Genomic DNA, 15,068 nt, shown 5'->3' with positions numbered 1-15,068 from the left:
CCCAAAAAGTGAAATATCAGCTGAAATAGGATGGAACTTGTATGAATACTGGTTCAGACACAAAAGCCTACGTCAAGTTTTGTAGAATACGGTAGCTGCCCGCCATATATAAGTTCCTTCGGGTTTTGAATTATAACTGATTTAACGATCATAGTTGGTATGTCTTAATTCTCATAAATTTCCTATAAAAAAAACTTATTTGTTATATTATATATCTAAAGTGATGTAGGGTATCATAAGGTCCGCCCCGCCCGAATTTGGCCTTTCTTTACTGGTTATAATTTGAAAAGATCAGGACCAAACATACCTTGAAAAAAAATTATTTTAAGAGTTAAAAATTATTGAAATTTTCTACCTAATAATCTTTAAAAAATAAAAACTTACATCCATCCTGATACTCCTTAAAAAAAAATCCTTACAAAATACAAATTTAATTTTAAAATCAAACCCATTTCAAACTTACCCCGTTGTCATTGTGTTGGCTGTTATGAAATATGTAATGGCCACACTAAAGATGAGTATCAGCAAGGCGATGATGAACGAACAGACGGCACACATTTTCGATACAAATATACCCGATGGCCGGCCATTGAAGACATATTTTTGGCCATTTTTTGTTTTTAGCTGCCCGCCTGGAAAGAAACCAAGAGAAGAAAATAAAAAACCCGAACAATTATTATGAGAAACAGGAAATTTTTGCAATGTGATTTGGTCAATTGAAAACTCATAATTCATAATTTAAATCAATTGTTGTGAAGTGTGGTTTATGACTTCTTTAGTTTATTTCACGTTTGTCTTTATGGCCGATATTTGCTCTGCGTTATTAGATAAATGGCGTCAAATGTCCACAACTTCGATTTACTCTTTTTTTGGGTTTGGTCGATTAAAAGTTCCATTGGGAACTGGTCTCATAATATGGGCTAAGGGGGTATTGTGTCATTCGTGTGAACGCCTAACTTTTGTTTTATTGAAAATGACATTATTATTGTCTGGCTGTTTTGGAATAAAAACTCAATTTTATGTCAGAAAAGAAACAAGGCATTTCTTCTTAATTGAGTGCAGCGATAAAAAATGCATTTTAATTGTTTTGTGATTTTTTCTAGTTAGTATTTCTTGGAATGTATCTTTTTATTAGAGAAGCGAAGTGATATTTAGATGGTCCACTTAAGAAAAAGTAGTAAATAAAAGTTCAGAAGAATGAAAAAATTAAAAAAACACATAGGAAGAAAATTGAAAATGACTAAAAAATTCATGAATTCGTCTTCAAAAAAAAAAAAAAAAAAAAAAAAATAATAATAATAATAATAATAAATAAATAAATTAAAATAAAATAAATAAATGAAATAAAATAAACAAATCTTCAAATTTTGTCACACAGAAACAGTTTTTAAAGAATTTTATGTATGTTGGTATTGAATTAATTATTTTTTTTTTTTTTGAAAATATCACCAACTTATTATTATTGAAGACTACGGACCCATAAGAATCTTCTAAAAAACACAACCAGAAAAATGTTCTAAAACTCAGGAAATAAATATTTTGAGACGACTACTTGAAAAATGCTCTAAAAAATCATTCAAATTTCTTATAAAATTACATTCAATACCGCAGAAAATTGGAGTTCACACTTTCGAAATACAGAATGTCGTCTGATGCCGCCAAAATTAAATGGGGATTATTTCTAAGAAAAAATCTGTCATAATCCCCTGAAAGTAGCGACCACAATTAAGATTTTCTCCTCTGGGTATGTCCACAACCGGCTATCGCTAAACAATGTTTTCTAATTTTTTATTAAGTTTTCTAATTCTTTTTTTTCATTTTGTAAGAAGCAGTGGCTTCACATTTTCTCCACTGGGTATGCCCTTTAGCAGATAAAGCGAACCTAATTTTACTGCATTTAATATTATGTCCTTTGTGCAAGTGGATATAGTCCCCACTAGATTATGGGGGTTATGACGAAAAAACCGGTCACTAACTCCATATTTGCAATGAGGATTATGTCCGGACCTCCACAAAAACGTGATACAATAATGCCACTCCTTGATAGGAGAAGTGACCCAATTAAACCTCCAAACTAAAACATCGCACCAAAGAATTCCTCACAAAATCTCCTGATAAAAAATTCTGGCATTTGACAATACTTTTAAGGATCTCTTTACCAAAAATAATATATAATTTTTAAGAAAAAATTTTAAAAGGAATTGTGGATTATAAGGTTTTGTGTGGTGTTTTGAAATACCTCCTGACAAAATCCGTGGAACTTTCAATAAAAATTGGAGGATTTATTAAGAATACTCGTTTATTAGGATATTTGTTGTGTTTTGAAGAACTAACTGAAAAAATTTGTTGAGTTTTCAAAAAAAATCTTTCAAGAACTTTTTGCCACTTAAGGACCTCCTTCTATTAAAAAAATTAAGGACCTGTTGGACAAAAATCGTGAATTATTTAAGATGTTTTCTTCAAGGAACCTCTGCTCAAAAACCGTGGACTTAAAAGACATTTTTAAAGGATCTGCTAATCAAAAATACTATTCAAAGAGATTATTTCCAATAAATTTTGGATTATTTGAGAATTATTTTCAAGGACCTTCTGACCAATTTTTGTTTATTTTTAATTTTTGTGCTAGGATTGGACTATTGTATCTGGAGTATTTTGGAAAGCAAGGCTGGCACTAAAAAATAAAAAAGTTTCGATCACCTCAAGTAAGCGGTTTGCGGGAAATGGGCCAAAATACCGCAGAGCAACATTCGGGCAGAGTGTGGCGGTTTCATTGGCCGTTTGAAGGCCATAATTCGTGCTAAAGGTGACCAATTCGAAAAAATCTAATCATATTCTAAAATTTGACGCTATTTCCGACATTTTTGGCTTTCATCAATAAAATTTAAAAAAATGTAAAAATTATGGCATGTGACTTTGTTGCAGTTTTTTATCTCACTCTGTATGGGTTGCCCATATTCGACGGACCCATGACTCTTTGAACCCATTCCAATCGACGAGGCTTGTCCGCAGGCAACATTCTTTGCGTCAATTGAATTTTGTACGGGAACAAATGCAAATCAATGCGAATAATCCGTTGTAAAGTGGACCGAGCCATGCCCAACTGCTGAGAACGGCGTTTTTGGGATGTTCTTGGGGACCTCTCAACACTGGCTCGTACGGCAGCGATATTCTCGGCTGATCGCCTTGGTCGACTTTTATATGGCCTCTTCGGATTAGAAAGAGCCTTACCAGTCGAAAATTTTTCGTATAATGGTTTTCTTAGAAGGCGCACTTCTCTTCTCTTTTTAATGATTTAAAAGCACGTTGAGTTTTCACAATTGACTTCTTCTGTTGAATGTAAATTTCAACTATTTCAGAGCGCTCGCGTGGCGTGTATTGGTTCATGATAAAAATCTGCTTGGACTGACGCTTCAAACGCGGTATGTCATTAAGCGATGTGACATCTCTGTCAAAAGTTATGGCGTTGCCAGATGGGTCCGTCGAATATGGACAACCCTGTACCATTTTGTCTGATTTTAAGTCTTTGCAAAAAATTATGTGAGAGATTTTTAAAAATATTTATTTTAATGTCTAGCGGATCGTGGATTTTTGGGAATATAAATTTCAAAAATTAGAAAGTCGTCAATTCTTCAAGTATAATGTTTATAACTATTCTCGTCTGACTGATCACGATATTCAAGTGTCCGAGGAAAATAGATATAGAAATTTTTCTTGAAAAATCTACAACATTCTAATTTTTTTTGGAAGATATATTCCCCCAAAAATCCACGATCTGCTTAAATATTAAAAACTGTTTTTTTAATGTCATAAAAGTTTTTAAAATCTTAAAAAATCTTAAAATCTAATCTTAAAAAAAATATTTTAAGAAAATTCGAAATCAACTCAATTTCTTAAAAAATATATGCCCTGCATATTTGAAAAAAAAAAAATTTAATCCAAATATCGATATTGATCAAAAATTCCGAAATATTTCGCAGAACGTATTTTTATTCAATACATATTTTTTAAAAAATCCGTGATAATATTAGAAGTTGTTTGGATATTCAATCTTCTATTGGAAAATCTCTGGACTTGGAAATTGAGTAAAAAAGATCTAGTTTAATACCGTGCTTAAACCTATCTAAATCAAGAGCATGACAATTAGAAATTTAAACATATTTCGGCTTAAGAAATGACCTTCAGCTTGCTACTGTTTTCTTATGAAAACTGTTGAGTCTTTGACCATTCATTCCCATTCCCATGGCATATGTCTTGGATAGTTGTATCAACCGTAAAAAGCAGCGGTACATTCCCATTACTTCAAAAAAAAGTGTTTTGTCATCTTTAAAAAGCATATCAACTAACAAACTGAAGAAATTAACAAGCGTCAATTTGTTCGCCTCTTGCTACTGTTTCCCAGAAAGCGATCGAGTCAGCGAGCGAGTGTGTGCGAGACATTTGTCCGGGATTTAATTTAATGGCGTCGCACTTAACGAGCGAACAACTGCAGCATTATTCCCTGGACTCAATGAAATGCAAAACAATTAACCCATTTCGGATGTTTTTTCTTTCTTTTATTTCAACTCTTGAATGGTTTTGGTTGTCTTTCTTTCTTTCATTCGTCTTCTTTTTTTTTCGTTGTATGTCCACTTAAGATCACTTAAATTTAGGCCACAAGAACCTAGCATATTTTAGACTCTCGTAAGAGTCATAAATGTCCCATCAAATTGTATGGGACCGCTCAACACATTCGTTGTTTTTTTCAATTCTTAAGAATCTGATCAAAATATACAAGTCACTGATTCTTGTTGTAGTTGTTGTTGCTGTTGTCTTATGCTAAGCCACAAATATCCAAATCTGAAGAGTCAATTCTTTGTTCTGTTCGTGCTTCGCCTGAATTGTATGCTAAACACGTGTGGGCACCTTACAGACAACGTGCCCACTACCACGAGAATGACCGTGGCAAGCGGTCTGCGAGAGATTATAGAGAAGAGTACTTTCATCGTTAGGGATGACAATGAATGGTAGGATTTAAGTTGAGATTCTAGAAAAAAAAAAAATCGAAAATCAGTGAGAAAATCTATGAAATAATTGCTCTTTAAGAGAACATATAGTGACCTTCAGCAGGAAGAGCCATTGGTTGGCTATGAGAAGATCTTTCAATCTTCTGAGAGAAAAAAAAATATTGCTTTTCTCTATCTTTATTTGCGAGAAATCTTTATCTTGGGTGAAGAGGCTTGATCTTTTAGGAGACGATCAAGAGAACTCTTCATCTTCCGGAGAACTATTCATCATTCGGGAGAAGATCCATTTATCTTCTCGCAACAACCTATGACTTCAATTGGGCAGATCTACAGACCTTCTGAAATAAACATCCATCGATCTGATGAGAAAACTTATATTGATATTTTGCGAGAAGATCCATTGACCTTCTCACAAAAATATATCGACTTTTTGAGAAAAGATGATCTTCAGGACGAATATCAATAAATCTTCGGTCGTAAAATCCTCAGCTCTTCTCACAGAAGAAGATGGAAAAAGATTTAAAGATTCTCTGGACAAAGATCCATCGGCCTTCTGGATGAAGATCTTCTAGGAAAAGATCAATAAATCTTTCGTGAAAAAATTCTCTGTACCTTTTGGAAGAAGATCTATCGATTTCCTGTGAGAAAATCCTCTGCTCTTCTGGAATAAGATCCACTGATCCATTAGAAGAAGATCTCTGAACAAGGGTTTTTCTGGACGAAGATATATTTGGGGAGGATCAATAAATCTTCCGTGAGAAAATGCCCTGTTCTTCTGAAGGAAGAAGATGGGCAAGGTCTAATGATCTCTTGGAAGAAGAAACATTGATCTTCTGTGGAAAAATCTTTGAGAAGATTCGTAGATCTTCTGAGGGAAGGACTATCGATCATCTTTAAGAAAATCTATTGACATTCTTTCAAAAGATCTATTGATCTTCTGGATGTTCTCTGGTCTTCTACGAGAATACCCATTGATATTCTGTGAAAAACCTGTTTGGGTGAATATCCATAAATCATCTAGGAGAATATCCACATTCTTTCAAAAGATCTATTGATCTTCTGGATGTTATCTGATCTTCTAAGAGAATACCCATTGATCTTCTGTGAGAAACCTCTCTAAATTTCTGGGAGAAAATCCCTAAATCATCCGGAAGAATATCCAAGGATTTTTTGAGAGAAGATCCCTCGACAAATTGGGAGGAGATACAACGATCTCCTAGGAGAAGATCCAGTGATCTTTTGGGAGAAGATCCATCCATCTTCTGGGGGAAGATCCATCGATATTCGGGGAGAAGGTTCATTTATCTTCTGTGACAAAACCCTCCGATTTTCTGGGAGAAGATGAATAGATCACAAAGAATATCTTTTCACATTCTTTGAGAAGATCTATCGATCCATCTGGGAGTATATCCTCTGATCTTTTGGGAGTATATCCATAAATCATCTCCACCGATTTAGTGAGAGAAGACCCATGGATTTTTTGGAAGATAATTTATCGATCTGATAATATACAATGATCGTTTGGGAGAAAATTTATCGATAACCTGGGAGAAGATTCAACGACCTTCTGGGGGGAAGACCCATTGATCTTCTGGAAAAAGATCCATTAATCTTTTGTGAGAAAATTCTCTGAACTTCTTAGAGAAGATCCGTTGATCTTATGAAAGCGGAAACATTGGAGAAGATCTATAAGTCTTCTGTAAGAAAATCCTCTGATCTTCTGGATGAAGATCAATGGAACCTCCGGGAAAAAATCATCTGTTCTCCTTCGAGAAAATCCATCGATATTTTTAAGAAAAGGACTATCGATTATCTGTGAGGAATCCATGGATCTTATGGAAGAAGATCCATAGATCTTTTTGTAAAAAAAATCGATTGATCTTCTCAGAGAAGAGCCATCGATCTTTTGAGAGAATATCCCTTGATCTTTTGAGAGAAGATCCATCGATCTTTTGAGAGACAATCACTTGATTTTCAGAGAGAATATCCCTTGATCTTTTGAGAGAAGATCCCTTGATCGATCATTTAGGAAAAGGTGAATTGACCTTCTGGAAGATTCATTGAGAGGATCTCAGTAATCTTTTGAGAGAGGATCTCATGATCATCTGGGGAAAAATTCTCTGTTTTTCTGGGAGAAGATTTGTCGATTTTCGATGAAAGCATAATCTAGTCTTAAGGGAGAATATCTATCAATTTTTTGAGAGAAAATATATTCACATTCTTTGACAATATCTACCGATCTTCTAGGAGAATGTCCATCGATCTTTGATGAGAAGATACATCGATCTTCTGAGAGAATATCCATCGATCTTCTGAGAGAAGATCAATTGATATGATCTTCTGTGAGAAGGACTATCGATCCTCTACGGGGAAAAAACTTTTAGAAGATTTACCCAGAATTTAGAGAAGATTCTCCGGCTTTTGATGAGAGGAATTCCTGATTTTCTGGAAGAAGGTCGATTGATATTTGGTTAGAAGAGCCTCTTATCTTCTGCAAGAAGATCAATCGATCTCCGAGAGAAGGCATATTGGTCTTTTTGAAAGGGACCTCTTAACTTCTGCAAGAAGATCAATCGATCTTTATGAAAGGGACTATTGATAATCTGTGAAAAATTCTATAGATCTTTTCTGAGAAAAACTTAATACTTCTATAACTTGCAGAAGAAGGCGAGATACCCTTTAATCTTCTGAGAAAACATTTTAACAGATCATCTAGGAAAATAAAATACCGTGACATTATCTTGAAACTATTTCGTCTAATCCTAAATGACAGATTTTCCCTTTTTACAAACATAAATGTTCCCCCTATCAAAATTCCCATTAAATCCTATTTCCATTTTTGCAACCCTATAATATCTACCAAAAGCAAAGCGAACAATATGTAAATTTCCAAGTAAAGAGAAAAGGAATTGCTGCGTACAACATTTTCTGGCCATAATAGTAAAATTAAATCGTGCCGCACAAATCAAATGACTAATGGCCGTATAAACTATTCATTGGCTTGCGGTCTGATATAGCCAGGCTAATATCCATGGCCGTAGAGTTTAATGATCTTTCTTTCTTTCTATTATGCCATTACTTCTTTGCAAAGTGACACAGTTTTTGGCCGGTAAATGGCAGATCTTTGACTTGCAAATAAGCCAACGAAATGTGGGTTTATGGCTTGGATGATTATTCTTGGATACGAATTTGGAAATTTGATGATGGCGACATTGGGGAGAGATAAGTAGATTTTTACGGGATGTTGAGTGTTTGGAAAGGGGGGGAATAAGAAATATTTCTATTTGGAAATGTTGTAAAGTCTTCAAGGAAAAATGTATCACAATTGTAAATTTTTCATGGCTAATCTTAAAATAAATAGCTTCGGAAATGTTTCTGTTCTGTTTATTTAAAGAATTCAATGAATGCATGGAATAAATTTATCGAATTCATTAACAAAACATTGTAGACAATTTAATGGTGTTAATAAATTTTTACATTCATTCACAGCGAATTGAAAGAAAAAAATTTACTTTTATTTTTAGTTTTCTCAGAAATACCAAAAATCAAACAGAATTTATTTTTAAAATCAAAAATTCTCTAACAAATGTGTTATATGAATGTAAAAACAACAACAATGAATTGCTACAGATATTAACAACAACAAGACATAAAAACTTATTGAAATGCGGAAAATTTATAAACATTGAATAATTATTGAAAACATTGAAATGTAGACAAACAAATGAAACAAAGATTGGAGGAACAGTGGACCCTTGGGTCTGAAGTTTTCTATGGAAAAATATCAGAGTACAAGAATATTTTTTTTTAAAAGTCAAATTAGCTTCTATAAAATTAAACTCTGGCATTTTTCTGAAATGTTTTTGGAAAACATGTCAGACTGCACTTTCTGAAGATTTTCTCAAGGAAGATCAATGGATCTTCCTCCCAGAAGATCATTGGATCTGTTCCTAGAAAACCAATAGATCTTCTAACTAAATGTCATTCTCCCTCAAGATAATTTGATCTTTTTCCTGAAGATCGATAGATCTCCTCCACCAAGACCGATAGATCTTCTCAAAGAATGTCAATTCATTTTCTCACAGGTATTCATTCTCACAGAAATTCGATCAATATTTTCAGACAATTTTTTTCTAGAAATTCAGAGGATCTTTTCGACGAAAATCATTCTCGAAGAATATCAATAGATTTTCTCACAAATGATCGATAATCCTTCCCACAGAAAATCGGTGGATTTTCTCCCATAAGATCAGAAGATTTTCTCCCAGGAGATGTTTAACAGAAGATCGATGGATCTTCTACCAGAAGAAGCATGGATCTCCTACTAGACGATCGATTGATACTTTCCCCGAAGACCGATGGATCTTCTTCCAAAAGAACGATAGATCTTCACCCTGAAGATCGATATATCTCCTCCATCAAGATCGATAGAACTTCTCAAGAATGTCAATCAATTTTCTCACAGATGATCGATATGCGTTCTCACAGAAAATCGATGAATATTCTCAGGGGATTTTCTGATAGAAGATCAGAGGGTCAACGGATCCTCTCGACGAAGATCAGGCAAAAGATCAATATATCAGAAGACCGATGGATCTCCACTCAGAAGAACGATGGATCTCCACCCAGAAGAACGATGGATCTCCTCCTAGACGATCGATTGAATATCGATAGATCTACTTAGAGATAATCTATAGTCGTTCTCGCAGAAAATCGAAGGATATTCTCGGAGGATTTTCTTCCAGAAGACCAAAGGATCAATGGATCTTCTCGATGAAGATCAGGCGATATTTTTACAGAAGAGCAATAAATTTTCTCAAATAATGTCAATAGATTTTCTCACAAATGATCGACAGTCCTTCTCAGAGAAAATCGGTGGAATTTCTCCCGAAAGGTAAGATTTCTACTAGAAGATCGACGGATCTTCTCCCAGACGATCGATTGATATTTTACGCGAAGACCAATAGATCATCACCTTGAAGATCGATAGATCTTCTTAAATAATGTCAATCCCAGTGACCGATGGATGTTCTCGCAGAAGAACGATAGATCTTCTTCCTGAAGATCGATGGATCTCCTCCTACGATTGATATTTTCCCCGATCGATTGATATTTTCCCCGGAGACCGATGGATCTTCATCCTGAAGATCGATAGATCTTCTCAAAGAAGTTCAATTGATTTTCCCAGAGATGATCGATAGTCGTTCTCAAAGAAAATCGATGGATATTCTCGGAGGATTTTCTCCCAGAATATCAAAGGATCAATGGATCTTCTCGACGAAGATCAGGCGATATTTTTACAGAAGAGCAATAGATCTTCTCAAATAATGTCAATAGATTTTCTCTTAAATGATCGATAGTCCTTCTCAGAGAAAATCGGTGGAATTTCTCCCGAAAGGTAAGATTTCTCCTAGAAGATCGACGGATCTTCTCCCAGACGATCGATTGATATTTTACGCGAAGACCAATAGATCTTCAACCCTGAAGATCGATAGATCTTCTTAAATAATGTCAATCCCTGTGACCGATGGATTTTCTCGCAGAAGAACGATAAATATTCTCCTTGAAGATCGATGGATCTCCTCCTAGATCGATCGATCGATTGATATTTTCGATAGATCTTCTCAAAGAAGTTCAATTGATTTTCCCAGAGATGATCGATAGTCGTTCTCAAAGAAAATCGATGGATATTCTCGGAGGATTTTCTCCCAGAATATCAAAGGATCAATGGATCTTCTCGACGAAGATCAGGCGATACTTTTACAGAAGAGCAATAGATCTGCTCAAAGAATTTCAATAAATTTTCTCACAAAGTCCTTCCTCATAAAAAATCGGTGGATTTTCTCCCAAAAGATCAGATTTCTCCCAGAAGATCGAAGGATCTTCTTCCACACGATTGATTAATATTTTCCACGATACCCTGAAGATCGATAGATAATTTTAAATAATGTAAATCGATTTTCGCACAGAAGAACAATAGATCTTTACGCTGAAGATCGATAGATCTTCCCAAATAATGTCAATCGATTTTCTCACAGAAGAAAAATATATTCTTCCAGAAGGTCAGTATTTTTTCTCAAAGAAGATCCATGTATTTTCTCCCGATCAGGCGATATTTTCACAGTAGATCAATGGGTCTTCTTCCAGAAAATCGTTTGATATTTTCTCAAAAGATCGATGGATCTCCTCTCAAAAGATCGATTGATATGTTCTCAAATCGGAGGATTTTCTAGCAGAAGATCGATGAAAATCGGTGGATTTCTCCCACAAGATCAGAATATTTTCTCCCAGAAGATCGATTGATCTTTTCACAGAAGACCGATGGATTCTCTCCCAGATGATCGATTGATATTTTCTCAGGTCGGTGGATCGATGAATCTTCTCTCACATCTGAAGACTGAGAAGATCAGGGGATATTCTCACAGAAGATCTACTCTTAGAAGAGCAGAGGATTTTCTCGCCAAAGTTAGAGGATCTGCTTCGAGCAAATCCAATAGATTATCGATAATCCCTCTCTCAAAAGATAGCTTGATCTTTTCTTAAATCTTCTCCCAAAGAATTGATGGTTTCTTACTGCCCTTAAGAAACTCAATAGTCCTTCTCTCAGAAGATCGATGGATCATCTCTCAAATATTTTCCCAAACGATCGATGGATTCAAACTGTCCTAAGGAGACTCATTGGCATTCTAATCGAGGGCCCATCATCGTATCTTAGTAGATTTTCTCATAGAAGGACAATAAATGTGATCGCAGATGATCGATGGTCCCTCAGGAGATCGATGGATTTTCTCTCAAACCTTCTCCCAAAGGATCTATGGATTCTAACAGCCCTTAAGAAATTCGATAGTCTCTCCCTCAAAAGATCGATGGATTTTCTCTCAAATCTTCTCCAAAGGATCGATGAACTCAAACTGGCCTTACGAGACTCATTGGCATACTAAGTGAGGACCCATCATTGTATTTTCTAGTTATTTTATCTCAACTCCACTGTAGTCCGTTTTTTCCCATTTTCGCATATCTTTAAGCAATTACTGTGTTCATACATACACATAGAAAAACATATGCTCGCATTTTTGTTTAGCTATGTTTTATGTTCCGATTTTTTTGTATTTTTTTTTCTTCAAATGCTAATTAAGACAATTGATTGCCTGGCTAACCTTGATCGCAAATAAATGAATATTTACAGATATAATAACAATTTTTCGTTAATAGTTTTAACAAATGATTCAGTTCGTTGGGGGTATCTATTATTTACTTAAGAGAGAAATCTAGGAGGGAAGGCTAAAAAGTGAGAGAGGAACATTTTTTTTTTTTTTCATAATTTTAAAACAATTGAAATGAGGGAATAACATGGAAAGAGGGGTTCTGAGGAGAGAACTGGTCTTGTATGTATAATCCAACTGGTCCTCTCTGAAATTGTCTTTTATAAAAAACCAATAGAAAAGTTTGAAACTGCTGTCCACCGATCTCCTGAGATGTGGTTGATTGGAATTTTGAAATGAAGAATTTACCAATTATATTTTTTTTTGTTTTTAGTTGTCTTTGAAGTTTCAATGACATTTTTTTCAGAAAAATGTTTAATTGTTGAAAAATTGAAAATAATTCCAAATTGGTTTTCATCGAATTTATTTTCTCCTCAAGGCGATAAAGCTAAATATTACAAATCTATCAGTTTCCGTTTTCAAAAAATGGTTCTCTGGAGAGATAAAGATTGATATTTGAAGCTATCAAGAAAATTATGAGTTTTTTTTCTACATTTATACTTTACACCACATACAGGGTGAGATGAAATAACTGCAACCAACTTCAGACTGCTGTCATTTCTAAACCATACGTCCGACAGCTGTTAAAATTATTCCAATGACAGCTCATTATATTGTTTACAAGCGTACAAAAGCATTTTGGTGAAAATTTTCCCGAAAAAAAGATATTCGATGGAATTCAAACGTGATGGTGTGATTTCTTTACATTTTGCTGGAGCATTTACAAGTGAATAAATCGTGGCCGAAAGTGGTGAACTGCCGAATTTGGTTTTCTCCGAAGAGAAAACATTCGTTGTCCAGCAGATTGTAAACAAAAAAAATGATAGTGTTTACTTGCCAAAGACGTCAGCTGAAAATGGCCACCAGATCTAAAGCGGTGATAGTGTGGACCGCCGTAACAGCCGATGGTAGTTCTCCGCTTGCATTAATCGACAGTGGTATCAGAATAAATGCCGAATATTGTCGCAAAAACAATCTAGAGGGTGTATTAAAGCCTCGGGCACCCAAACATTTTGGCCGCAGACCTTGGACATTCCAACAGAACTCAGCATTCGCCACCCAAGAATTGTTACAAAATGGGTTCCTCGCTTCATTTCCAGCGCACATTGGTCACAAAAATCTCCGGATACCAATCTGGAGAATTTTGAAAAGCAAGTTTGGTACTATAAAATACCAAAGTGTCGCCGGGAATCGGCCAAAATACCGTAGAGCAACATTCGGGCAGCGTGTGACGGTTTCAGTGGCCGGTTGAAGGCCATCATTCGTGCCATAGTTGACCATTTCGAACAAATTTAAATTTATTCTAAAATGTGATACTATTTCCGACATTTTTTTGTTCCATTCAATAATTTTTTTGTAGAAAATGTAAAAAATATGGTGTTTGACTTTGTTGAAGTTTTTTATCTCACCCTGTATATACTTCAGAACAATGATATTTGGTACCTGATATCTTATAGATCTCGGAAATGCCTGTGCCAAATTTTTTCAAGATCAATTCGGATTTGGATATAGTTCCCTTATATATCTTTATCCGATATTAGGTTTATTGTGCGCATCGATTACAAACTTCAAATACTTGTTTCAAAGTCCGGTGAATAATGTCGCTAAAATCATCAAAATACCGAATATAGGGGCTCTACCAAAACGTGGACATACAAGGCCCATTTTTAATACCAAAAGTCCTGCAGACATAATATGCATTTGAGTAAAATTATATCAACTTATTTATTTTCGTTCGAAAGCTAGAGCGATTTCCACAGACGGGCAGATGGACGGACGTCGCTAAATGGACATAGAATTTTATGCTGATGAATAATATGTAGACTTTGTGGGGTCTAAAATGTATATTTCGTGGTGTTACAAACGGAATGACAATCCGAATATACCCTTCATACTATGGTGGAGGGTATAAAAAGTGTCAAAAAATATTCTATACCAAATTTCATTATAAGTATCCGAATAATTTATATATCTACATATAATAGTCTTTACGATTCGAAATTGATATTTTTATTAGAGCAAAAAATTTTCTCAAAAATACCATTTTCCTCAAAAACTACTATTTTACGTTTTCTCGATTAAAACATCAAAATTCCGAATTTCTCTATCTTCATAATCGATATCAATGAAATCGAATATAAATCATATTAATTTTTCGATTTAAGTGGGCGTTTATATTCACAAAACCAATACATTTTCCGTATGCCACAATCATCAGCACCTCCCCATTGTTAATCCCACTCCAAAAAGCAAAATAAAAAAAAAAAAAACGCTAAACACACAATCAAGTCACTCAACTAAACGAATATTTAATACAAATCTGAACACCATAGGGATTCCTTTCAAAATCCCAAAAAATGCATTCAAAATTCAAATACATAATTCAAATGCAGCAGCAAAAAGCTTTCAACAGCTTAGCTGCTACCGCAAAGAGATTGCATGGCATGGTAGTATAAAAGCTACAGGTGGTGACATCAATTTTGTCGAATACAAAAGAGAAAAACCGAAGGTGAGGAAAACCGCACAACAAATTTGAAAAACCACAACATATTTTCGAAACAGTGAATCTGTTTTTTGTTTAGATTTAAATTGTTTACATGTGTATGCATTTATTTATGTGATGCGGTATGATGCCTCATTTGTTAATAATGAAAATTAGTTGGAAATATCTTTTTTTTTTAGTTTTGGAGAATTTAAAACTGAATATTTTTGTGAGGGGAGAGATTGGCGGCAAAACTTCAAAAAACTTGAAGGAATAATGACTGTTTGGTGGGTTAATGTTGTCGCTATTCTATATAACCTC

The 15,068-nt window shown here is 34.6% G+C and overlaps 1 protein-coding gene across 3 annotated transcripts in view; it reads right to left on the bottom strand.

The window, feature by feature from the left end:
- Window positions 1-15,068, bottom strand: part of LOC131800892 (aminopeptidase N-like) — a 280,466-nt gene that overhangs the window by 44,491 nt on the left and 220,907 nt on the right. For all 3 annotated transcript variants that reach the window (XM_059118752.1, XM_059118760.1, XM_059118764.1), the window contains one exon: window positions 464-632. In XM_059118752.1, coding sequence (XP_058974735.1) covers window positions 464-632 — 169 coding nt within the window. The remainder of the gene's footprint in view (window positions 1-463; window positions 633-15,068) is intronic.

Source organism: Musca domestica, unplaced genomic scaffold (assembly GCF_030504385.1).
Source record: "Musca domestica strain aabys unplaced genomic scaffold, Musca_domestica.polishedcontigs.V.1.1 1, whole genome shotgun sequence".
NCBI classification, from domain to species: Eukaryota; Metazoa; Arthropoda; class Insecta; order Diptera; family Muscidae; genus Musca; species Musca domestica.
Note: the sequence above shows the minus strand (reverse complement) of the source record. Positions and strands in the feature narration are given on the sequence as shown.